The sequence below is a fragment of the Taudactylus pleione genome, unplaced genomic scaffold (genome assembly GCF_031769625.1).
Source record: "Taudactylus pleione unplaced genomic scaffold, aTauple2 ptg000114l, whole genome shotgun sequence".
Lineage (NCBI taxonomy): Eukaryota > Metazoa > Chordata > Amphibia > Anura > Myobatrachidae > Taudactylus > Taudactylus pleione.
The window spans coordinates 23,531,524-23,559,458 of NW_028284516.1; the positions used below are offsets into that span (position 1 = coordinate 23,531,524).

The 27,935-nt window shown below is 43.8% G+C and overlaps 1 protein-coding gene and 1 long non-coding RNA gene across 3 annotated transcripts in view; both read right to left on the reverse strand.

Moving 5' to 3' along the window:
* Nucleotides 1-27,935, reverse strand: part of KCNB2 (potassium voltage-gated channel subfamily B member 2) — a 302,495-nt gene that overhangs the window by 191,051 nt on the left and 83,509 nt on the right. Inside the window, exon 1 of one of the 2 annotated variants that reach the window (XM_088471446.1) lies at nucleotides 11,325-11,412. The exons of the other annotated variant lie outside the window; for it this stretch is intronic. Coding sequence (XP_088327572.1) covers nucleotides 11,325-11,369 — 45 coding nt within the window. The 5' untranslated portion in view covers nucleotides 11,370-11,412. Of the gene's footprint in view, nucleotides 1-11,324; nucleotides 11,413-27,935 lie in introns of those variants that run through there. 2 annotated transcript variants of the gene reach the window in all.
* The window catches only part of LOC148525012 (uncharacterized), a 29,017-nt gene continuing 26,367 nt past the window's right edge, over nucleotides 25,286-27,935 (reverse strand). Inside the window, exon 3 of the long non-coding RNA XR_015878324.1 lies at nucleotides 25,286-26,211. This is a non-coding gene — a long non-coding RNA (uncharacterized LOC148525012). The remainder of the gene's footprint in view (nucleotides 26,212-27,935) is intronic.

Consider the following 27,935-nt stretch of genomic DNA (forward strand, 5'->3'; position numbering starts at 1 on the left):
ATACACACACACATATATATATATATATATATATATATATAATTATTACGTTATTTATATAGCGCACACATATTCCGCCGCGCTTTACAGAGTACAGTATATTTGGCCATTCACATCAGTCTCTGCCCCAATCTATATTCCCTATCACATACACACACACACACACACACACACTACAGTTAATTTTTGTTGGGAGCCAATTAACCTAACAGTATATTTTTGGAATGTGGGAGGAAACCGGAATACCCAGAGGAAACCCACGCAAGCGCAGGTAGAATATACAAACTCCACACAGTTAGGGCCATAATGGGAATCGAACCTACGACCTCAGTGTTGTGAGGCAGTAATGCTAACCATTATGTCATCTGTGCTGCCCCATATATATATATATATATATATATATATATATATATATATACCCTCTTTCCTTAAGAGCAATATCCCCTCTCATTTTAATATCTTACAGTCTAAAATTCTATTTTTCAACTTGTCTGGTGGAATATTCAGGTCAGCTATACATTTCACTAGCAGTAAAGGCCCCTATACATCAGAGATGGATTGCAGCAATCGTGCAATTTGCAATCGATTGTGTATAAAAATCTGCAATGTATGGGCTTCACAGATCGCAGATTGCAACCAAAAAGTGATTGGAATTGTTTAATCAGATTGTCCAACATGTTGGATTTTACAGATTGATTGGGGCTGTAGATTGCTAGTGTATGGAGATGATCAGCAGATTTGCAGACCGTTTCTAGCAAAATGATGGGCCTTTCAAGATTGCCAGATCTGTGTTTGCTGAAATCGATCTGCAAATCATTGAAAAAGATCTGTAGTGTATGGGCGCAGATTGCTCGATTGGGACATCCTAAGATCGGGCAATAAATCTTCAAATTGTTCAATTGTGGTTTTCAGATTTCTGATGTATGGGGGCCTTAACCCCCTAGAAGTAATAATTCAATTATAACTTGCCCCATCTTTGGCTCATCAACTAAATCACATACATCACTGACAGTCTGCTTGTTTCTCTTACTACTAGGCATCAGCATTGGAGGACTCCGCTCTCTGGCAGTATTATACTTGGAACACCGGCCCTGATTCAGAGCCGGACGCTCTTTTCAGAGTGCTCGCTCTGAATCAGGGTGGCTTTTTTTTTTTTTTTTGTGAGCCGGCCTTCAGCTTTTGCGGGCGGTCAAGTGATGGTCGCGACCATCGGGGCTTGCGACGAGACCCTTGTGTTAGAGCAGGAAGCTCTCCACTGACATCACTGGTGATGTCAGTGGTGCCTCCCACAAACGGCAGGCGTTCCTTCGGGAATGCCTCCGTTTGTGTAGCCACCCCCCCAGCCCCGCCTACAAAACGGGGCGAGCTGTCGATCAACATCAACAGCCACCCCTTTTGTAGTGAGTCCCGAAGCAAGATAATTTTTCTCTCGCACCGGGGCTTGTGCATGCACGCAGCGCAGTACCCCTACATCGACCCGCTTGCGAGCGCTAATCAGGCCCACTGTGCCATCCGGCAGGAAAGCCCTGTACAGCAAGGGTGAATGAAATGTTTAGAATTTATATAAATAAAATTAAAAAATTAATAAAAATAAATAGGCCTATTCCATATGAAGTAAAACATAGGCTCCCAACTTTGTTTCCTTTGTTTTGTCGTGTTATGAACCCCTTTTCTTTTTAGGTAGTGCCTATATTATATCTTGTGGCTGCTACTTTTGCTGTCTATGGGAATGCTTCATAGGCAAACACAGGGGGAGGGGGGGGTCCAGTTAGCTGGAAAGTCCCCTCCCCAATCCACTATGACCACAATAGACACAGTAATATAATAGAAATTTTACTAGTGCTGGATGTTCTTCTCAGTATCGCAAATGAAATAATTAGCACCACCTGTGGATCATTTAACATGTGCCAGCCAGTAATAAATACATCTGTGCACCAACTAGAAGATCTGGAAAACATGCACTTTTAGGGGTGCATTGATATAGACAATCTATAGGGTTAATTATTAACACTGTATGATAATACACTATCCAGTGCATAAGGAGACCAATATGTACATATAATATCCAGGTCAGTGCTGCTCCCCCAGACTCCTGGACTTGCTCCAATGCTCTGGAATGGTGCCCACATCTGAAATAAAAACATTTAGCTCAGGCACGATGGCCCTACTGCCACATTTTATGGCTTACTGTGATCACTGGTCCTGTATATGCTGGAATTATGACGCACATTACACTTTGTGTGACGCATATTAAAACTTGTTAAGTGCTAATTATGTCCTATCCATGGACTGACCACACTCATTCTAAGTTCAAGCATTTGGAAACCGCCCTGTAGAAATCCTGCGTTTGACACTGGGCTTTTAGATGTAAAGTAAGTATGGTGTCACATCACTTGAAGGTTGTGATTTTCCAGCTGGAAAAGTACAATGTCGATAAGAGCTCATCCGCTCCTCCCCAGTTACACAAGAGCCATTAGGCTCTACAGACACAGCATGCTACCTCTTCAGGGCTGAATCACACCTTTGTGATGGGGGAGCGTTCCCCTTCACTTCATTGTATCACCACGGCAGGGACTATGTAATGTAAGAAGAGACTAACCAACAAAAAACAGCTGAAAAAGACTAATAAGTTAACCTCCATTTCATTGTATAAAGCACGCTAAAATATATATCTTGATGATATTGATAGTGTCTCTTGAATTGGAAAGTTGAATTATATAAGGACTGGAAACATGATTACTCAGCTGTTTGTATGGGGTATAGAGCATTTGATGTCAGTAAATTATTTAACACTAGAAGACCTGAATCATGTACAGTTTATGTAGTCATAAACTAGAAGAGAAAGATTAAAGATAGCAAAAATGTTCCTTAAAAATGCATAACTTCATAAATAAATGGTCAAAGGATCTGTCCATGAAATATTCCCTCTTATCTAGCATATCTCTTCTTTCACGGTCATGTTTTCGTTATACAGATTGACCAAACTAAAAAGTATAGAATATGTAGGAAATGTATGAAATATATTCCAGTTTACATTATATTTCTTGATTTGTCCTATTTTGTAAGGTTAGTTTCATTCTGATGGGAATGGTTGCTCTGTTTTATCACCTCAGGGGGTTTGAAAGCTCAACACATTACACCAAAAATAGGTCAAAAGCCTTCACCTGTGGCTTATCTGCTCCTTCCTGCATTGCCTAGTTCCTTGTAGCTCCTAGCCCCTTCCTGTGGCTCTCCTGCTCCTTCCTGCATTGCCTAGTTCCTTGTAGCTCCTAGCTCCTTCCTGCATTGCCTAGTTCCTTGTAGCTCCTAGCTCCTTCCTGCATTGCCTAGTTCCTTGTAGCTCCTAGCCCCTTCCTGTGGCTCTCCTGCTCCTTCCTGCATTGCCTAGTTCCTTGTAGCTCCTAGCTCCTTCCTGCATTGCCTAGTTCCTTGTAGCTCCTAGCTCCTTCCTGCAACTCCCCTGCTCCTTCCTGTGGTTCCCCTGCTCCTTTCTGCGTCTCCTCTGCTCCTTACTGCATATCCCCTCCTTCCTGTAGCTCTCAACTTCTTTCTGCAGCTCCCTCGCTCCTTCCTGCAGCTCCCTTGTTCCTTCCTGCGGCTCCTCTGCTCCTTTCTGTGTCTCCCCTGCTCCTTATTGGACCTCCCATGCTTCTTTGTCTGTCTCCCCTGCTTTTTCCTGTGGCTCTCCTGCTCCTTTCTGCATATCTCCTCCTTCTTGTAGCTCTCAGCTTCTTTTTGCAGCTCCCTCGCTCCTTCCTGCAGCTCCCTTGTTCCTTGCTGCATCTCCCCTGTTCCTTCCTGTGGCTCCTCGGCTCCTTCCTGCAGCTCTTCTGCTCTTTCCTGATTTATGCGTCATCTGTTCTTTTCTCAACTTTATGCTTCATTGGCTCTAACTATTATTCTCTGTTTTATATAATTAAGTGCTAGCCCACAGTCCCAACTTCACTCGCTGCTCTTGATGGAGGAGCAGGTGACGTTCTAAAGGTCACAAAATAAAGAATAAGAACTTGATATTATTTGCATGGAGGAACACATTAACTTCTCCTAATACAAGGGACTTGATTTTTAATCGGACGCTGCAGGGTCCAGATGAGCGTCTTTTGCTTATGAGACTTTGCGCAAATACCGCTACAAGTCCTTCCCTGATATCCAGCCGTGCGTCTGCTTATGCCAGGACTGAGATACCCACTTTGTGCTCAAATACCATGGAAACTTGCACCTGGCCTATGGCAGGTGCAGTTTCTCCCTCTGAATATGGTCTCCTATGTGAATGATTCTGCATCTGTACGCATCCACTATCAACGACACGTCCGCGTCACGCCAATAATGCGCCCATAAAATGGACCATCTCCATGCCTCCTCTAAGCTATCTCCCTGTACCGAGGAACGCCCAAAACATTTTAAAAACATTTCTGGAACAGTGTGACTCAATCGCAACTCCAACTCGTGCGCGAGGAATCTGGACTTACACGCATGCTAGGAAGAAAATAATCACACCACTGTGTCTAACATCACCGCTGCGTCCAACTCAGAATTAGGCCACAGTGTTCGACAGCACCACCATTAGACCAGGGAGCAGAAGAGGGCGGATGTGCAGCCAGCACCACATGGTCTCTCCCTTTCTTCTCGGAAAAGAGCTGATTTCTACTTTATTAAAGCATCCGGCACTACAGTATCTAGCCGTTCTAATTGGCTGATTATATGGTGGCCCCTCCAGCTTATAGTGAATTAGCTGGGACGTGCACTCCTGGGAAGCATGGCATCTGTCATCAGCGTTCTCTATCTGTAAATAATAGTTCTTATAGTATGATGATGGACATCAAATTCTTTGGAAATGGCTTTATAATCCCTTCCAGATAATGTCCAATAATGATAAGTAGCACTCAAATTACCTTCTATATAATACCCCATGCACATACGACACAATAATCTATACTATAATTATCTATACAGATTAGTTTACTGATAACTCGATGTGTCCTCTCCCATTGCTAAAATTAGTTTGTCCAGCAATGCACTATATATCTATGAGGCAATTTACTTGATGTCCGTGACCTATATAAGAATATCCAACACTACAACAATTTATATATGACGAATGTTTGACTAGCGTCTGAGTACCTATTACTTTCACTTTTCAAAACAGGGGGGGACATATATGAGCAGGAAATGTGGCCATGGTTAGAACATTGTGCAGCATTACAATGTTATTAGCAGAAGATTGTTTCAGTTATGCCATCTCCTGAATGTTTAATGAAGATTAACGTTGGTGTGCATTGGCCAGCCCAGTATAGAGTTGTGTGAAAAGGTTTGGGCATTCGGTAGGGGAAATCAGAGTGTGGAAATAAGTTAACACAAACTTTGCAGGATACAAACTTAAACATGACAGCGTTCTATACAATTTAAACGCTGTGCTACATCACACAGAGCAGAGACCTGCAGGACACTGTGGCCCTTGGGTGAGGTGGCAGAACAGTAAATGAAAAGCATGACTATTCTGCTGCACAATTGATACTGTGACCAGGGCTGCCAAGAGCAAGGGCGGGTCTGGGTGAAGGGGGCGTATCCTAATCGTGGGAGGTGTAGCCATGCCCCCTTAAGAAAAAACCTTGTTGCAGCAATGTGAAGCTGCACTGCGTGCTGGGGAGGGGGGAGCTGTGAGCCCCTCAGCCCAGCGCATATCCAGGGGAGGCGCGATTAGGATGATCGCTCCCCCCCACACGTATAGGAGACTGCCGCTGCTGCTCTGCAGCAGCAAGCAGTCTCCCTTTGCAGCCTAGCACACAGCAGCATGTGCTGGGCTGCTCAGCTGACAGGGAGGATGGGGGCTGCGTCGGGCCCCTCCAGCAAGCCCGGGCCCGAGTAATTAGTAACCACTCCCCCCCTCTCGGTGCCCTTGACTGTGACATTCGTATATGCATCTCTGTGTGAGCCTGCATCTGTTCACATCGGAGCAATCCCTAGCAGCTGGTGTTTGTGCGCATGTGCCGGTCCTAGAGCCTGCCAGTACACACTACACCAAAAACCCAGGAAATTCCCGAATAGGACACTTTCACCCTGAACCGGGGTCTGCCTAGGAATATGGTGAGCCAATTAAATAGGGGGCGCTTTTTTTTGCATCTACCCACTGGTGCTGCTGCGTCTGGCCACTCTGTCTCCTTCAGCGTCTGTACTGGTGCTGTGGTTACGGCTGCCACTCTGCTCCGTTTGCTCCCTGTCATGTGGTATGGGTGTCTTCTCCAGGTTTACCAAACAGCCAATCAGAGACTTTTCTGAGCAACCTGGGTCTAAAAACCCAGGTCACGCCAGTTCACACTACAGGTGTCGCTCCCGAGAAAAGCCCAGGTCCGGAGCAGTATCGTGGTCCCGGAACTCTGACCCAGTTAGTTTCTGTTCCTACCTAGCCAAGACCCCGGGGTCGAAAAAACAGTGTTTTTGGCATATGTGAAAAGGGGGTATTATTAAGAGTTTATATAGGATTTAGATGAACCCAGGTATTAGATTGTCTGCATCAGCCCAGGGGCACTATTTCAGGAAATAACTTTACATCCACTAGACATAATTTTGTAGGAGGATCTAGACTTTGAGCGTGCGCCAAAAAAAGGGATTTCACCATGCATCACACCCCTGTTGTACGTCACATCGGAGCTGTGGCTACACATCATGCTACCGTTACACATTATGCTGGGGGTAGGTCCAGTGCTTTCTGACCTGCTGGGCTGCCCTCAGAAGCTCTCTATGCTATTTAAATGCAGCATCACAAAGAGCAGAGACCTGTGGGACACTGACCTGTGTGTGGTAAGGCAGGACAGCGAATGAAAAGCGGAACTATCCCACCAAATTTGGGACGGTTGGGCGTTCTGCACAATTGATACTGTGATATGCGTATATTCATCTATTTGTCAGCCTGTATCTGTTCACATCCGCACACATACTGTACCTGGCCTATGGTCTATGCTAGACTTTCCCTGCCCTGCCCCTACAGTCACGTTTGCAAGTGTCAGATCCATGCTATATTTTATGCTGGAATAAGTTCAACTCAGCATCAGCTCCCAGTCACAACACAGCTGTCAAACTTTCACCTCCACGGCGTAATTAATAAAATAAGTAATATCTGTACAAATGATTAAAAGGTGAAAAATCTTTAATGTGTATTACATTTTGAAGAATTCTGTTGAAATCTGTAGACTAATGTGGTAGCAAACTACTAAACACTTTCACTGATACATTAAGCAAAAACAAAAAAATATCAAAACCAATGCACTGATTCATTGAAGTAAATATCGGAGGATATATTAGATGTTCCTCTGCCAGACTATGGCCCTCATTCAGAGGTGGTCACAAGAAGCGATTGCTCTCTCTGAATGAGGGCGGCCGCTTCATTTTTGAAATGCGGCCTCCTGGTTGTTAGTTAAGCTGTGCGTTACCACCCACAGCTTAGCGACAGACCAGGTTGATGGTCGCGATGGTGAACACCATCGCGACCATCGGGGCTTGCAAAGAGACCCTAAGGTTGGATCTCGGCAACCGCATGTCCCATGGAGCTTCCTGCTCTGATCGAGCAGGAAGCTCCCCACTGACATCACAGATGATGTCAATGCGGCCGACCACAAAACGGTAGGTGTTCCTTAAGGAACGCCTCCGTTTTGGAAACCACCCCCCGGCCCGCCTACAAAACGGGGCGAGCTGTCGATCAGCATCGACAGCCACCCCCATTTTGTAGAGAGCTCTGGAGCGAGAGAGTTTCTCTCTCGCTGTGGGGCTTGCGCATGCGCAGTGCGGCCGCTGCGCGTGCGCAGGGCTAACTATCGACCCAGTTGCGAGCACATTGGTGCTTGCGACCGCGTCTGAATGAGACCCCATGTTTTTAGTGTTTTATTGACTCTTGGGGTTAAATTTACTAAGGTGAGAGTTTTTAGAAGTGGAGATGTTGCCCATAGCAACCAATCAGAGTCTAGCTTTTCATCTTCTAGAAGGTGCTAGTTAAATGTTAAGTAGAATCTGATTGGTTGCTATGGGCAACATCTCCACTTCTAAAAACTCTCACCTTAGTAAATTTACCCCTTGTTGTTCTTGAGAAATTTGCTGCAGAATGACAAAAGAGAAAAAACAAGCAAAAACCCCATAATATGTTTGTTTCTGGGGTCAGAAGTGACCCTTGATAAAGCTAGATATCTTGGATGAAGGCATTTACTTATATAAATTGCAAATAATAATCGGTCAATCTGATTGTATGAAATCTGATTGTATGCTATTGTGATGTATAATATTGCACCATTCCTTGGGCTTGTTCTGTATTCCAATAGGATAACTTTGGTGACCCTGCAGAAATTATCACACCATGCGGTTATGGAATATCATTAATACAAAGTTCTTACTTTAAATATACTTTAAGTATATTTCTAATTTTACATAACTGAATATTATTTTAATCAGCATTTAATATGTACTGTTTTATAGATAAATACTGTATCTCTGCCTTAAATATAAATGTAATATTATTGATGTAATGTTCTAGATCCCTTTATTTGTAGTTGAGCAATGTAATGTGCTGCCCCTGAAACTCAAATATTTCCCCTCATCCATGATACTGTAAGACAAAGGAAATCCAGCATGGAATAGTCATCGGCGGGGCCCTCTGGTCTTATGAAGATCCGGCTGCACACACAAAGGAGAAGGAACTGATCTATCCAACGTCAAGTATACACAGATCCCTGCCTGTACTCAATGATTTTATTGCCTAAGGACTATTTGAATGTGAACTTATAAACTGTACTGCAGTGACTGTTGGAAGTCAGTGCATTCTGAATTGAAGCCTTTTGTTGGCGCCAACCGCACATGCACATTGTAAGGGGCGGTACTCTATTTCATTGTGCAAATAAATATTTTGGACTTTGGAACTCCAAGTAAGCTGAGCGGACTTCACAATTATTTTACTTTATTACCCTCTACCATTACAGCTTACATTATTTTTACATTGAAAATCAAGACCATGGGGTAGATGTATCAAACCTTAGAAGGAGATAAAGTGGATAAGTTACCCAGAGCAACCAATCAACTTCTAGCTATCATTTATCTAGCACAGTCTATAAAATGGCAGAAGCTTATTGGATGCTCTATCTCTCTCTAAGGTTTGATACATTTCCCCCTATGTGACTTAAAGTTTCACCAATCTTAATTTACCACTTTTTGCTTTAGTTTAGGAGCATAATCAGTAAAGCAGCTTTAAAAATATATGTTCCTACTGTTTTATCTAATCTAGAGTGTATCCATGAGGACTGAAAAATACGGTAAAATAATCTTCCAGAGTGAAGGATTTCTAAAAGGCAAAATAAAACAAAACAAATTGTCTTTAATTGTGTTTTGGTGCTACTGTGTGTGTCTCTAAAGTAATGGAATGAAGTGATTCAAATCTATTTCCAATTTCCCACTGGGAAGCTTCCATTTGAAATCTATGTCAACCCAGTAAAAACCCCACCATTCTTCTTGGTAGTCAAGTTAAGGCTCCAATAATACACTAGTTTAATCTCTTTTTATGCTCTTTCTTTCATATGAAAGAAGCAAATTAATAGACTTTCAAAATATGCCTGAGGCAATTTTCTAACAACTTATCAAAATTCTCATTAAAATTTAAAGCAAAAATATAGTAGAAAATGCAAGCTGTACAGTGCTTTACAGAGCATTAAGTCTCGGTTACAGCACTGTCAACTGTTTCTACAGATTCGCTTATAGGTACTTAGAATTAATTACTGTGGAGAAAGTTCAATAAGGCTTCAAAGGTGGTACAGTTAGGTGTCTCTATGAGGAGACATCACGGATATATCAGTTAACCTTACGATGACCTTGCATTGTATTAAATGTAAATTTAGCAGTAAATTATTCAAGTGATTTCAGAGAATGAAACGTGGCTTACACTGTCAATATGTTGATACTGCTACATGGTAAGTAATACACACTCTGCATTTACAAAATGGCATATGGAAAATATACAGTACTTTGCAGGGGATGTAGTTATGTCGCGGCCGCCGGTCTCAATCCCGATGCTGGAATCCTGACAAGGGATTTAAGATAGGTGTCGAAATACCGACGCCTATTTTAATCCCGACATCGGAATCCAGGAGGAGGCATGCCCAAACCAAGGTAAGCCGGGGCGCCCAAAGGGTTAGGTTTAGACACGAAGGGGGAAAACTTAGGTTTAGGCACTAACGGGGAGTGTTAGGGTGCGGAGTGGGGAGGGTTAGGGTTAGGCTACAAGAAGGGAGGGTTAGGGAGAGAAGTATACTTACCCGACCCATGTAGGGATACCATCCATCGGGATGCCGCTATCTGTATCATGACAGGAGGCATCCTGACAGCCGGCATTACATTACCATTCCCTTTGCAGACCCCTAACTATGGCTTGTCTGTGCTTGATCAATATATATAGCCTCTGCGCTTTAAACAGAATAATAAACTATAATCACCCAATGAAAAACTCTATTCTATATTTTTTGGAAAATTTTTAAGATGCTGTAATTGTGTTTGGAGGGCAATGACATGGAAAAAGAGAAAATTAACCGCACTTAGAAAAAATGCTCAATATAGGTTTAGTGATAACACATGTGCCCCATAAAACACTTCATAATAAAAATAATAATAATCAAAAAAGATGCAATAAAAAACAAGCTATTTTAATAATAAAAAAAACAATAATAATAAGCACAATAATAACAATGGTAGTAAGATGCTATTTCATAAGAAAATCCCAAGCATACATATTGAAACAAAAAACACATATAACACGAAACAATGTGCCTCTCTTTATGTTGCCATACATAGAATAATCACAATTAAAAATAGCTACTAAAAACTCTCTGGTTATATGTTCTTAAATAGAACCAAATGTTTTTTGTTGCTAGATTTGTACAGCCGCGTCCGGCTGTTTAGAAAGAATTAATGATCCAGATCTCTTGTTTTGTTTGTTTGTTTGTCTCTCAATCAATTCTCATGAATGGTATCGTTAAAAAAACTTTAATATCCGGCCACGAAGTGTCTCATTCAATATATCCGTGTATACTGATGGTTATAGGCCCACTGTTTTCATAATCCCTATAGTAAGAGGGGCCACTTAATACATATATATTACTGCACCTTGTATCAATGTTCAAAAAAAGTCACTTTTTGCATGGTGCAATTAAAAACGTGCAGTGATAGTGCCTCCTTGTTTAGTAAATATTGTTATAGATGTGCTGCTGCAGCACTGCTCTTTAATATCAAATTAGTGGCTCCTCTCAGTAGAACAACCAACGTGTAGATGCAGTGATGCCGCTGTGTATGGAACTCACTTGTCTGGCTGCTCGCCCTGTTGCTGTCTGGGGATCCGTGCACATGCATTAGGCGGGGGAACGGGATTGTCTGAGCAGTGCCTCTGTTCCTAGAGGTCAATCCATTCAGTTACTTGCTCTATACCCGAAGTCCTTTATAACAGCAGTACTCAGAGGAAGAAAACAGGGGGTCACACGGAGCTTGATTAGTCCACACCCCTCTGAAGAAACCCTGAATGGAAGAAACGTATTAGGGACAATCACATCTTCTTACACCAGAGCGCTTTTTCCGGTGGACTAATCAAGCTCTGTGTGACCCCGTTTTCTTTAGATATATTGAATGAGACACTTGGTGGCCGAATATTAACGTTTTTAACTATACCATTCATGAGAATTGATTGAGAGACAAACATACAAAAAAAGCAATCTGGATCATTAATTCTTTCTAAACAGCCGGACGCGGCTGTACAAAACTAACAACAAAAAACATTTGGTTCTATTTAAGAACATATAACCAGAGAGCTTTTAGAAGCTATTTTTAATTGTGATTATTCTATGTATGGCAACATTATTCTATGTATGGCAACATTGTTTCATGTTAAATGTGTTCTTTGTTTCAATATGTATGCTTGGAGTTTTCTTATGAAATAGCATCTTACTACCATTGTTATTATTGTGGTTATTATTACTGTTTTTTAATTATTAAAATAGCTTGTTTTTTATTGCATCTTTTTTGAATATTATTATTTTTATTATTAAGTGTTTTATGGGGCACACTTGGAATAAAATATCAAATACGCTATATTAGGGGTTGACCGCAGGCATTACTAGGGAGTTCTTGATGGAATGAGTCGGTAAACTGTTTGACTTGTAAGAGCAAGGAAACTTGATATTTATAACCTATAACACAAATGAAAGTCTGTGATATTGAGTTAAGTAATATAAATATAATATCTGATATGTTTATGCTTAATGTGTCCAGTATGCTCTGTTGTGTGAGACATTGCCTAGGAGAGTGACGCTTCTCTATCTTGCATCAGTGCAAAACCAGAGCTGACTGACTAGTAAGTCTCCAAAGTAGAGATTGATGGATTCGTAGTGACTGTCAGGGCAAGAGATATTACAACAAGAATAACTAACATGTTGTGCTTTTTAATTAATTTTTCTGTGCTACAGTATATAACACCCCCATAGGGAAGAGACCTAAAAATTAAGTTTTAATTCTGTATAAGGGGGAGATGTATCAAACCTACAAACAAGGACAAGTGGAGAAGTTGCCCATGATACCAATCAGCCTCTCGATATCATTTCTCAAGTACATTTCATAGTTGCTTGACCGTTGGGCTGCCCCCTTCAGGAGGGGGTAGTCAAATCAGCTCTGTAGGGGGGGGGGGTGTTGTGGACAAATGAACGGCACTGGGGTTGATGGCCAGTTCGTGTCATCTTGGCCCACACCACACTATATAATGCCACGATTACAGGCATTGGGGCAGGGCCACCGCGACGCTGCGGCCTGTCAGCGGGTGGCCTCTGGGAGACTTGCCCACACTTACAAGCATCCGGGAGCACCACACAAGAATAGGGAGCCTCCTGGCCGATCCAGGGGAGTAGGCAAATATAGTACATTCTACAACTCACAATCCCACCACTCTTTTAACAGGACAGCCTTAGTGGAAAGTCTGCTTCAAATTCCATTTTATCTGAATGTACACAATGAATACTGCAAATCATCATATGCCCCTCTACCCTTAGAAGCCAACTCACATTTCTTCCCTCTTAGCTTTTCCACTACGTCTCTACAAGGAGAACATGGTAGGTTTTTTTTTTAACAATTTATAATGAAATGTAGAAACTCCAATTAAATTGAAAGCAAGGTATGTGACCTAGATGATTCTTTATACGTAGGTATCTCTTACCTGTCAGTAGCTTGCCGGTTGTCAGTTAATAAATGTTTCACTTTCATCTCCCACCTCCGCAGAAGAAGTATAAATAATATTTGGTAGACACAACTAATATTGTTTTTTTTACGACAAGACATCTGTGCCTCAGATTTGTTATTTATATTCTATATGAACTAGGATAAAAAGAGAGGAAAGTCCCAGAACACATTATATAACATTATATGAGGGTAAGAAGACCTCTCACGTGCTTGAGCGTCTTGTGGATTATCTCTACCTTGACAAAAGGCCCCCATACATCAGCAATCTGAAAACCACAATTGAACAATTTGAAGATTTATTGCCCGATCTTAGGATTTCCCAATCGAGCAATCTGCGCCCATACACTACAGATCTTTTTCAGTGATTTGCAGATCGATTACAGCAAACACAGATCTGGCAATCCTGAAAGGCCCATCATTTTGCTAGAAACGGTCTGCAAATCTGCTGATCATGTCCATACACTAGCAATCTACAGCCCCAATCGATCTGTGAAATCCAACATGTTGGACAATCTGATTAAACAATTCCAATCACTTATTGGTTGCAATCTGCGATCTGTGAAGCCCATACATTGCAGATTTTTATACACAATCGATTGCAAATTGCACGATTGCTGTAATCTATCTCTAATGTATGGGGGCCTAAAGGTCTAAAGGCCCCCATACATCAGAGATGGATTGCAGCAATCGTGCAATTTGCAATCGATTGTGTATAAAAATATGCAATGTATGGGCTTCACAGATTGCAACCAAAAAGTGATTGGAATTGTTTATTCAGATTGTCCAACATGTTGGATTTCACAGATCGATTGGGGCTGTAGATTGCTAGCGTATGGCCATGATCAGCAGATTTGCAGACCGTTTCTAGCAAAATGATGGGCCTTTCAAGATTGCCAGATCTGTTTTTGCTGCAATCGATCTGCAAATCACTGAAAAAGATCTGTAGTGTATGGGTACAGATTGCTCAATTGGGAAATCCTAAGATCGGGCAATAAATCTTCAAATTGTTCAATTGTGGTTTATAGATTGCTGATGTATGGGGGCCTTAACATGGGACCGAAATGGCAGACACAGATATTTTACTGTTACGCTGCTGGTATGTAATAATAAAGGACATTTTTTCTGCTGAGATGGTGAGTGCCCTCCAAATTTGGATTCTTTATACAAGTGGACAGCACGCAATTGTTGGTTTCATTGAGGTTGCACCCCAAGTGGATGTTTGGCTGCAGTGAGTGTGGGCTTACTTGGATTCTTTTTTATATATGTATGCAAGGCGGCACTCCAAGGACTCAATGTTCTTGATAAAAGTCACAAGACTGAAACGCTGAACACAGAACATGACACAGCTTGTTGTGTATTTGTTCTTTGAGTCCTTGGAGTGCCGCCTTACATGCATTATTTTGGAGTTTGGTTTACTCTGGAGGGCACCTGGACAAGTATACCTAAGTTATACTTAGGTATACTTATTCAATCTCTTGAACCATTAAATAAATGTGTTTTGTTGAGGTTTTCACTATTCTATACAGCAATGGTCGAGGAAGGTTTAGGTGTATGAACCATTTATCTGTGACAAAAGGGAGCTGAGAAGTGACTATTGCAGTGAAGCAGTCACACAAAAAATCTAATCTTACACCAAGTTGAAGTGCAGTAGTTGCCCATAGTGCTGAAACAGCAAAGTGAGAGCCAATCAGAGGCTAGCAATGAGCACTGTTGCTTAGCAGCAGCTTAGAGAGGGGAGAGAGTCAGAGACTAGAGCAGGATCACATCTGATGCAGACAGAGGGGCAGATTCAGATTTGGGAACAGAGTAAGAAGAGCAAGTAATACTGTGCATCTTAAAATTAAAATGTGCAGAGAAATTTAGATTTGGGAGGGGTGTGTCCAAACTGAAATTTTAATTCCAGTTTAAAAATAAAGCTGTCCAGCGTTTGGACGCTACAGTACATTACCCCAGTAATTACCCCACATGCAAAAAAAAGTATGTATTTGCACCCCTTGCATTGCTCTTACTCTATTCCCAAGTCTAAATCAGGCCCAGAGAGTGAGAAACAGCCTCCAACGAACCCATGAAGATGCCCTGATGCAGTCACAGTAACCAAGGAGCCAGGGGAGGCATAGCTATCAGATATTTGATAAACACAAACAACCATTGGAACACCATCAAATAATTTTCAGTAGATGGTGGCAAACATGGGACTGCCACCAACAAATGGTAAAAACACTACCATCGGAGCAAAACATCGATGGTTAGTAACCATCGGATTCCAATGTTCATCGCTAGGCTGAACCTGCAGTCGGACTCCGACAACCACTCTTCCGCTGTGAAGTGCTCCTCCCTCTCCAGCGGGATGTTCCTGCTCAGCCACACACCCTCGGTGAACAAAAGGCACCTCCCATGGAAGTCAGCGCTGTGGGCCTGATTCAGAGCCGCTCGTTAGGGGCCGCTCGTTCGCTCCGAGCGATGTTCGCACATCTGCGCATGCGTATGGGTCGTAATGCGCATGCGCCAACCAGTCAGTGCGGTCGAAAATCGAGCACTCGCAAAATAGCGAGTGCCTGCTAATTTGAGTGACAGGATGAGGCGTTTGTGGGTGGCAACAGGGGAAGGTGCTTGAAAACGGGGAGTGGAGATCCGAATGCAGGCGTGCCAAACGGTCAAAATGGGCGTTTTAAGGGTGTGCATAATTAACAAAGCAGCGTCATCGACCACGTCACTTGGTTGATTCTTAGCCTGAACTGTTCGCATGATTGCGGTAGGAAAATCCAACCACAAGCACTGCGAGCAGTTCAGACGCCTTTCGTTGTACTCGATTAATCTAATAAATAGCGGAGATGACGTAGGATGCGAGCGGCCAGGGGGCGTCTTTACAAAATAGCGAGCGCATGTTTCGTTCACTCGCTCAGACATAGAGGCATCAACAGACCGCAAAGAGCGAGCGCTCAATTTAAATAGCCGGCCCCTTTTTCTGAACGAGCGAGCGCAAATAGCGTCCGGCCCTGAATCAGGCCCTGTTTTCGGACAGGAGCACCACTACGAGGAAGCTCAACAGGAAGCCCAGGCAATACAGGGTATATTGTGCAAAAAGAACATTGCTTATCACCATATTCGGCAGCTGGGGCGGGGGTGTGTATGGAGGCTGAAGAAATATGCACAGGTGCCCCAGCCCTGGGGACATGCTGCTGATAATGCTTACAGTATCTGCAATACAAATCTCTCATCCATAATCCTCCTGCCCTTACCAGCACATCCCAGTGGACGGGCCCCAACCAGCTGCAGGGCAGCAGCAGAGGAGGTTGTGGTGACACTGGTGAGATGCAGGGGACAGGAGTGAGTAGCAGGGGGTTGTGGTCAGAACCGGCCCTACCATTACGCCGGGTACACTGCTCGGTAAGGTGCCACACTCTGGAGGGTGCCGACATGCCGCTGCCTGGCGATTTAGACAGTGACAGTGTGAGTCACTCACTTGGCCCCCTGGCTGTCCCGGACACGGACTCCTCTACTCAGAGGAGGTTTGGCTCTGCTCGGCCCCCGGAGGCATGTACTGGGAGGCAGAGCCACCTGGAGGATGCCCCAGCCCGGCACAACACAAACAGAACAGGCCCGGGGTGATTACTCAGGGCCATCTATTAGGCAGACAATGCTGCCGCTGGCCCTGACACGCTGCTGTCCGCCAATTGCCAGTGTCAGTCCATGTAAGCCAAGGGACTGGTTCTAAGGAAGTGACGGCCGCACCTGGGGGAGAACATCGAGGATCACCGGCAGAGGCAGGAACAGAACATGCAGGGTCACAGTACCACACCACTGGGCCCAGCAACTGTCACCCAGAGCACACAGAGCAGTGGTGCCCGGGAGGAGCCAGCCTGGACGCCAGCATCTCTCCCTGTGTGAGTACTGCACTGCCCACATACACCTCTGTCCCTGCATCCGGCATTGCTCTCCTGCCCTTCCATCATGTATCCCTGTTCACTTCTTACCCTGCCACTAGCTTTTTACTAGTCACTATCCTTATCCTCCCTCCTCTTTCCCACCCTGCATTAATGGTCACCCATCTCTCACCCACCCTGCATTAAAACCCTCCCTTCTCTCACCCACCCTGCATTAATACCCTGCCTCCTCTCACCCACCCTGCATTAATACCCTCCCTTCTCTCACCCACCCTGCATTAATACCCTCCCGTCTCTCACCCCCCCTGCATTAATACCCTCCCTCCTCTCACCCCCCCTGCATTAATACCCTCCCTCCTCTCACCGCCCCTGCATTAATACCCTCCCTCCTCTCACCCCCCCCTGCATTAATACCCTCCCTCCTCTCACCCCCCCTGCATTAATACCCTCCCTCCTCTCACCCACAATGTATTAATACCCTCCCTCCTCTCACCCTCCCCTGCATTAATACCTTCCCCCTCTCACCCACCCTGCATTAATACCCACCCTCCTCTCACCCACCCTGCATTAAAACCCTCCCTCCTCTCACCCACCCTGCATTAATACCCTCCCTCCTCTCACCCTCCCCTGCATTAATAAAATCCCTCCTCTCACCCTCCCCTGCATTAATACCCTCCCTCCTCTCACCCTCCCCTGCATTAGTACCCTCCCTCCTCTCACCCACCCTGCATTAAAACCCTCCCTCCTCTCACCCACCCTGCATTAATACCCTCCCTCCTCTCACCCTCCCCTGCATTAATAAAATGCCTCCTCACCCTCCCCTGCATTAATACCCTCCCTCCTCTCACCCCCCTGCATTAATATCCTCCCTCCTCTCACCCACCCTGCATTAATACCCTCCCTCCTCTCACCCCCCCTGCATTAATACCCTCCCTCCTCTCACCCACCCTGCTTTAATACCCTCCCTCCTCTCACCCCCCTGCAATAATACCCTCCCTCCTCTCACCCACCCTGCATTAATACCCTCCCCTGCATTAATAAAATCCCTCCTCTCACCCTCCCCTGCATTAATACCCTCCCTCCTCTCACCCTCCCCTGCATTAGTACCCTCCCTCCTCTCACCCACCCTGCATTAAAACCCTCCCTCCTCTCACCCACCCTGCATTAATACCCTCCCTCCTCTCACCCTCCCCTGCATTAATAAAATCCCTCCTCTCACCCTCCCCTGCATTAATACCCTCCCTCCTCTCACCCCCCTGCATTAATATCCTCCCTCCTCTCACCCACCCTGCATTAATACCCTCCCTCCTCTCACCCCCCTGCATTAATAACCTCCCTCCTCTCACCCACTCTGCTTTAATACCCTCCCTCCTCTCACCCCCCCCTGCATTAATACCCTCCCTCCTCTCACCCTCCCTGCATTAATACCCTCCCTCCTCTCACCCCCCCTGCATTAATACCCTCCCTCCTTTCACCCTCCCTGCATTAATACCCTCCCTCCTCTCACCCTCCCCCGCATTAATAAAATCCCTCCTCTCACCCTCCCCTGCATTAATACCCTCCCTCCTCTCACCCCCCTGCATTAATATCCTCCCTCCTCTCACCCACCCTGCATTAATACCCTCCCTCCTCTCACCCCCCTGCATTAATACCCTCCCTCCTCTCACCCACCCTGCATTAATACCCTCCCCTGAATTAATAAAATCCCTCCTCTCACCCTCCCCTGCATTAATACCCTCCCTCCTCTCACCCTCCCCTGCATTAGTACCCTCCCTCCTCTCACCCACCCTGCATTAAAACCCTCCCTCCTCTCACCCACCCTGCATTAATACCCTCCCTCCTCTCACCCCCCCCTGCATTAATAAAATCCCTCCTCTCACCCTCCCCTGCATTAATACCCTCCCTCCTCTCACCCCCCTGCATTAATATCCTCCCTCCTCTCACCCACCCTGCATTAATACCCTCCCTCCTCTCACCCCCCCTGCATTAATAACCTCCCTCCTCTCACCCACCCTGCTTTAATACCCTCCCTCCTCTCACCCCCCCTGCATTAATACCCTCCCTTCTCTCACCCTCCCTGCATTAATACCCTCCCTCCTCTCACCCTCCCCTGCATTAATACCCTCCCCCCTCTTACCCACCCTGCATTAATACCCTCCCTGCTCTCACCCACCCTGCATTAATACCCTCTCTCCTCTCACCCTCCCCTGCATTAATACCCTCCCTCCTCTCATCCTCCCCTGCATTAATACCCTTCCTCCTCTCACCCACCTTGCATTAATACCCTCCCTCCTCTCACCCTCCACTGCATTAATACCCTCCCCCCTCTCACCCCCCCTGCATTAATACCCTCCCTCCTCTCACCCTCCCTGCATTAATACCCTCCCTCCTCTCACCCACCCTGCATTAATACCCTCCCTCCTCTCACCCACCCTGCATTAATACCCTCCCCCTCTCACCCACCCTGCATTAATACCCTCCCTGCTCTCACCCACCCTGCATTAATACCCTCTCTCCTCTCACCCTCCCCTGCATTAATACCCTCCCTCCTCTCATCCTCCCCTGCATTAATACCCTTCCTCCTCTCACCCACCTTGCATTAATACCCTCCCTCCTCTCACCCTCCACTGCATTAATACCCTCCCCCCTCTCACCCCCCCTGCATTAATACCCTCCCTCCTCTCACCCTCCCTGCATTAATACCCTCCCTCCTCTCACCCACCCTGCATTAATACCCTCCCTCCTCTCACCCACCCTGCATTAATACCCTCCCCCTCTCACCCACCCTGCATTAATACCCTCCCTGCTCTCACCCACCCTGCATTAATACCCTCCCTCCTCTCACCCCCCCTGCATTAATACCCTCCCTGCTCTCACCCACCCTGCATTAATACCCTCTCTCCTCTCACCCTCCCCTGCATTAATACCCTCCCTCCTCTCACCCACCCTGCATTAATACCCTCCCTCCTCTCATCCTCACCTGCATTAATACCCTTCCTCCTCTCACCCACCCTGCATTAATACCCTCCCTCCTCTCACCCTTCACTGCATTAATACCCTCCCCCCTCTCACCCCCCCTGCATTAATACCCTCCCTCCTCTCACCCCCCCTGCATTAATACCCTCCCTCCTCTCACCCACCCTGCATTAATACCCTCCCTCCTCTCACCCACCCTGCATTAATACCCTCCATCCTTTTAATAAATAAATATATATATATATATATGACTCACTATGCCTATGGATTTATAATATGATATCTGAATGATACTCCCAGGCTAGGGGTATCACAGATCCGTCCCCCCATCTCTCTGCTCACCTCTTCCTTTGGCTACACATATGCATGTGTAGATATGTGTGTACACACACACACACACATATATATATATATATATATATATATGTTATGTGGTTGTGGTCCACCAAGGGGCGCCAAAATATATATTTGCTTACCAAATAACTTAGTCTCAGGCCGGCCCTGGTTGTGGTGAGATGCTGAGGACTGTGGCGTGATGCAGGGAGGGGGCTTTGGTAAGAAGCAGGAGTGAGAAACAGGTGCCTGAGGGAAGATGCAAGGGGCTGTGGTGATATATAGGAAGTTGTGGTGAAATGAAGGGGGCAGTAGTGAGAAGCAGAACTGCATTAGGACTAGTAAAGTCTAAATACATGCTACCGTAAAAAAAATAAAAAAGTTTCTATTATCTATGGGAGTGATTCAGCACAGGATGGAATTGCAAAGCCACACACAAGCAGCTTTGCCATTCCATCCTAGCTAATACTTACATGCAATGCTGAATCGGCCCCTAAGCTCTTACTAGTGAGATCACATAAGTGTTGGTTACTTGTTATTTTGTTTTACAGCTACATTCTTAGTTTGCAATATGCTATATTTGAAATGTTTCTTTCACAGAAGAAACCGGAAGATCTGTTAACCTAACCGCTAATTTTGATTGGCTGAAGGGTGAATCTTTGTGTAATATCCATGGAAACATACCAAGCACCAATGTTCATCCTTGGTCCTGCTGTATCAGGTAACCTAGAAGAGGGGGTGGTGCCCACAGGCAGTGGGGGCCACTGGGGATTTCCCCTGTACCCCTGTGGGCCAGTCCGACCCTGTATACAGAAAATCCCATTGCAAATTCTGCATGTTACTCTGTATGGTATTGCTGGAGCTCAGGTATTTAGAGACAAAAAACAAGGTTAGAATTATATCTAGTTAGAAAAAATGGCTCACACTCCAGAGTCCAGACATTACGCCAGGGTTGCCTACCCTCCCGATTCGGGCGGGAGCCTCCCGATAAACGGGTGCAGCTCCCGCCCCCCCGTAAAGGCAGGCAAGGCTCCCGCATGCCGTCGATCCCCTGTCTGCCCCCATTCAATAGGTCGGCACCAGATGGTGGACAGGTAATAGCGCAACAATATCAAAAGTTCAATTTGTGTGTTGATCATTTGAACCTGACGTCCTTTTAACCTTGTTGACCATTTGTTAGTCATCATTTTGCCCATGTCGGCCTTTTGACAATGTTAACATATTGCTTGTCGACCATCTGATGTCGACCTATTGACTGTCTAACTAAACATTGTTGATCTTCCATCTGGATACAGGTTGCTCTATGTAGGATTTGTTTGTAAGTACAGAAGTGTTAAAGGAAAAATATAAATTATAGGGGGTAAATTTACTAAAGTGAGAGTTTTTAGAAGTGAGTTTTGGAAAAGATGTTGCCCATAGCAACCAATCATCTTCTAGCTATTATCTTCTAGAACAGTGGTTCTCAAACTCGGTCCTCAGGACCCTACACAGGTCAAGTTTTCCAGGTCACCCCGCAGGTGCACAGGTGTATTCATTACTCACTGACACATTTTAAAAGATTCACAGGTGGAGATAATTATTTCACTTGTGATTCCGGGCTCTATTTACTACAATCCGCATTTGTAATGCAGATTGTAGTGTGATATTAACGACTGAATTCGCATTGCGAATTCAGGCAATATCACAGGGATTTACTACAAATCCCTTGCAGGGACACAGCTTGCGATAAAGCTCTGTCCCTGCGAATCCCCTCCGCACACTAGTCAGGGTATTTTCGTAAAAAATACCGTGACAAAGTGCCCGCGTGTGCGCCGACCGTCCACCGCTGCTACCCACCCAGCGCTAAGACCCCCCCCCCGCAACCCCCCTCCCTTAATAGCACTTACCTGCAGTCATCGGTGCTCCGGTGATGTCTTCCATGCCTCCGGTCAGCTGATATCCCACACTGCCCTGGGACCCGATCACCTGATGACCGGGCCCCAGTGCACCATGGGAGACCAGCTGACCAGAGGGAGAACATCACCAGAGCCCCGATCACCGGCCCATGGAGTCAGGTAAGTACATTTTTTTTTAGCAGAGATCAGCTTGCGGTCCTTTTAGACCACACAGCTGATCACTGGGGCCGGCTCCGGGGTCTGCTCTGCCTTTTAGAGCAGAGTAGTAGCCCGGTAACCGGGGGAGACCCTGGATAATGCCACCTCCAGGTGGCGTTATTATCACAGGGCTTTCCCCGGTATTTTATTACAATTTATTTTTAGTAACTTTGGTCGGATCACATTTCCCATTACAATTCTGGGAAATGCGATCTGCTTTACTAAAAATAAGTGATACTTAGTGGTTGGTGTAGAATTTTACGAATTCTACTCCAACTGCCCTGTAATAACTATAGGTGATACTAAAATAATGTGAAAAGGGTGTGAAAACACCCCTTTTCACTTTATTTTAGTAAAAATAATGTTAATACATAGAGCCCTCTGTGAGGAGACCTGGAAAATATGCACTGTTTGGGGCCCTGAGGAGCGAGTTTGAGAACCTGTGTTCTAGAAGGTGCTAGTCAAATGTTAAGTAGACTCTGATTGGTTGCTATGGGCAACATCTCTTCTAAAACTCACTTCTAGAAACTCTCACTTTAGTAAATTTAACCCCTAAGTGTAAACAAAACACACATGCAACCTGCAGGTCTTTTCTCACTATACTATTAGGTAGGTGAGAGTTTCCGTGAAGAATCATAGGCAGAGATAAAATTAAATATCATCCACACACCCATAATGGTACAGCCTCCAGTGGCATATGACAAATAAGTGAATAAGGATACTATATTGCTATTAAACAAGAATGTTATGAAATCTAGAATTCTGCAGTTTAGGGTGAAATTCAATGGTTTCCAGCCCCCTTCGCGCCCGATGGAGCTATTCAATTGTTGCTCCTGTCGGGTGCGATCAGTTGCCAATGCTCCATTTCAGCTCGCAGCCCCAGGGGGGTGCGAGCTGAAATGGGCGAAAAGTGACCAGTTTGGGCGCCCAAACTGCACTTTTTGCGATCGCGCCCAGCACTTTGGTCAGGGGAAGCCGATTTACGCGGCTCAACCGACCACTTTGGGCATGATCAGCGCAAAAAGCAGTAACAATTGAATAGTGCCCCGCGATCTCCTGTCACTTTAGACGGGAGATCCGGACCGCAAAAACAATTGAATACTGCCCTTAATGTCATTTTACAATAAAATGACTAGTGTCTACCAATGTGCAAAAACAGTACTGAAAATGTTACCCATAATGTTAGTGATTCTGGGTACTTTTAATCATAGGGAAAAAGGCCTTAAATCTGTCGCAAGCGAAAGACCTCTCACCTCCTCCTTCAGCCAGTGCCAGCATGAGGAAGCCAAATTAACAAGGAGAGTTGGTAGTACCATCAGCTATCCCCTATCGCTATATCTCAGGATGATGATGATCCTGACAGGAAAAAATGGTTTCTTTTTAAAATACAGCATTTTTTTATTTGCTAATTATATTAAAAACTTATATTTTTATTTCTTTTCAATTTTTTTTACGAATCTGTGTCACTGGAAGCCCATGCCCCCGAAAAGGCCTGGCTGGCAAAGTGAAAAGTGTACAGAATATTTTCTATCACTGTGATATGTGGCGATAAAAAAATCTTTACTACAGAAATGTAGCAAGTTCATAAGTATCTCTAGTCTCTTGTATCTGGTGCCTGCACTGTCTCTGGTGGCTCCCTGAGATAAAGAAAATGTCCTAATATGCTGTATACCACTGAATGAGTTTAGACTTTCAAGCACCAAAATATACATGGAGCTTTCTGTTTAGGGACCATCTCAGCTAGTCATCTGGCTTTCTTCATTTGTCTGTTTTCCATAATACTATAGGTGCATACACACACAACGATTTTTTGAACGATTATCGTTAAACTATATCGTTTAACGATAATCGTTTGAAAAAATCGTTCACTTTCTGAGTCAAACGATGAACGATCATTGTTCATGTGCGTTCACGTTTGTAGTTTGTAGTTCAGTCAGACTTGTCAACTCAACGATTTTCAAGTTAATATGCAAAAATCGTTTGTAGTTCTTAAAAATGGTTCATTACATTTAAATGAACATAGTAAATGAACAACTTTAGTAAACGATTTTAGTTCATTTTTTCAAGGTAGAAAATCGTTTACTAAAATCGTTCATTAACTCAATCGTTGTGTGTGTATGCAGCTTATGTAATAGATGGACAGTCTAATGCTGGGTACACACTTTAACAAAGGATCAGCCAGCAGACCGATTCAACAATCAGAGCGGCCGAAGTTATACAAAACAATCGGCCGCTCAATCTGTCTAAGCTTACATCACAAGTGGGCGGGCATTTAAATTTGCCCGCCCAGTTAAGATATCAGTGACGGCGGTCCCTGCAGCATGTGTACGGGCGGTCGGCAGGTCGCCGGTACACACAGCCAGATGCAACGATATATCTTTCAGACACATCAGCAGTGCTGCAGGGCCGACCTGAGATGTCTGTGAGCGACGTCGTTCACAAACATATCGGGTGTACACGTCTGCTGATGCACTGGAAATATATAGCATTTGTGGATTGAATGAATTATATATTGACAGCATAATGACATAAATAAAGGAGGGTTATCTTGACTTTGGTTTGGTAATTTTTTTACTACTGAAGAATAATATTGGTACCGTTTTAATTTTTGAAAACACGCAGTGTATTATAATAAATGTAAGTATCATAAATACTTTTTTTTGTTTTGTTTTGGAATGTGTGTGTTTATTCAGACCGATGCGTGAACGCTTTTTATTTTTTTACGTTTATATACAGTATTTTAGTAAGGCATATAAAAGTAGCATGCTTGTGCCATAGTATATAGAAATTCAATACCTTATTGCTAGATCACATTTGACAGCTTGGAAATGTATAATTAAATGTAAAATATGATAACTGTATGTCATGTTAAAGTGCTAGTGATATCACAATATTATGTCGGGAGATAAAGTTACATCAGGTGCAGAGTTTGTGGCCACAAAAACCCAATCACAGCAACCAAGGTACAGTAGTTACCAAATCTGATACACTTATTTCCATGGGTTATTTGAAAACAAACATAAGAAGAAAAAAAAATCAGTTATGTCAGTGATATGGACTTGCTTATTGGAAGATAGAGAACACATATATATATATATATATTATTTGTCCTTGCACTCAAGGTGAGAAAACACGAGCACCAGTTGAGTTTGCAAAATGAAAGATATACAAATTTCAAACTGGTCGCCTTCATCAGGCAAATGTATGCACAATACAGACTAAACTCATTTGCATTATGTACAATTGTCAATAAATCCATGGTAAATGCTCCCCAGAGTGCCCTATAATTGTCCCAAATGACTTTGAAGCTGAATAGACTTAGATTCAATTGTTTATGCCCTTTACCCATTAAATTATACATGACCCCACATACATTATATTTTTTCTCCAGGGCGATTGACTGGCCGTAAGACATACATGCAGTATACACATGCGGTATATGTGTTCAGAATACTTCATATCTATTGTATATAAAACATAAAAAGACAGATTATATAATATAGATCTGTCAACATGTTTGATGTTCTGGACGAGAGATTGGAAGGTCAACACTTGAAATCTTGGCAGGTTTTCAGCTCAGAAATATTTAAATAGCATCAGTGAATTTTCAATGCAGACTTAAAAAGGATCACACACCAAAGGAAAAGCTTTCTTCTTCTTTTTAAGCTGTGACATTTTAGTTTCTGGAGAAAGGAAAACATGTTTTAGTATTGCTCAAAGTGCATCTCTTCTTAGAGATGACTACTGCACAGCTAACGTACTATCATCATACAGGTTTCTTTGTTTGTGCATGTAATATATATTAACTTTTGGGACCTGAGACAAGAAATGGAATCAAAGTTTCTGTCTGAGAATAGTAGAACAAAAGTATAATATGAAATGTTTTGTTATGATACAAACACATGATAGCGACTGAATTTCTTGTAGAAGTTTAGAACGGGGATAATGATATATGATAATGATGATGAATAGGACTGTAAATGATCTTTGTGCCAAACAAATATATATATATATATATATATATATATATATGGCACATACAGTAGCTGCTCTAAGATTGCAGATAACCACAATAGTGACCAAGCATGCACAAAAGCCTTCTACAGAACTTTTAGATGAGGAAGTACCATAAGTACCATAATTGTATAATGCCAACGATTTTTTAAGATTCCTTCAATGAGTACTGAAGCTCTATTTTCATCGGTTCACCAGCGACTGTCTCTCCTCACTTGAACCGTCCACATCATCGGTAAATGCACAGAAATGGCAGTCACCAATGGCTGCTTGCTTTATTATAAGTGGATTATAATGCTGCTATCTTATGTGGGGTACACACTGGGCCAACGGATCAGCTGTCCAAACAAGCGGATGACCAATCCAACTGCTGGTAATGTCTATGCATAAACGATCTTGTGCATACACAATTACCAATCATCCTCTCGATGTGTTGGCCCAGCAGAGTCCATTTGAATATGCCCGCCCACTTGCGACTTCATATTCAATGTACAGTATCATGCGCCGAATATATAATTCGGTCGTGTGTACCCACCATGCAGAGCAGCAGATGTCATATATCAGTGAACAAGACTGTTCACGTTTATTGTGTGTACAAAGTGACCGATGGTCGGGAATATATATATTTTGTCAGCTGTACGAACGATATATCGGCCAGTGTGTCCCCATCAATACAGTAGTTAGACACAATCCTTCCCCTCCAGTAGCTACAGTTGTTATTCCTCTGACGTTTTTTTTATCTACTGTTTTCCTAGCTCTTGGATTGTAACATCATTTGGGCAGGGCTATGTTCAGATTATGGTTTCAAAAGCTGGTGTAATTGTAAGTTATTTATTTGTATTATGATTCTCACCATGTACAGAGGTACTTAGTATGTGTAGTATGTTTTGTAATTAAAGTATGATATTATAATAATAACAATTCATTATACACCAATGTGTCATGATTCTAGATTTATCAAACCTTCTAAAGAGGACAAATGGAGGTGTTTCCCATAGCAACCAATCAGCTTGTAGTTATTTATAAAAGGTACTAGATACATTATATTGAGAATCTGATTGGTTGCTATGGGAAACATCTATACTGAGGTTTGCTAAATCTTTTTTTTAGCCACATATTGAAATGGACTGTTTGTTTTTTTCTTTGTAACCAGACCTATATAACCTGTATGAGGTTTTATTCTTTAATAAGTCAGAGAACATTCTGTAATGCTATATTTGCAAGTATACTTTGGTCCCTGACATACTAATAATAGTGTTTCTGACCGGTGAAAAGGTAGACAATGTCTAAATAGACACCAGATGTTAGACAGGCAATAGGTCGACATACTAAAGGTCGACATGTAAGAAGGTCAACAGGTATAAATGGTTGACAGGGTCAAAAGGTTGACATG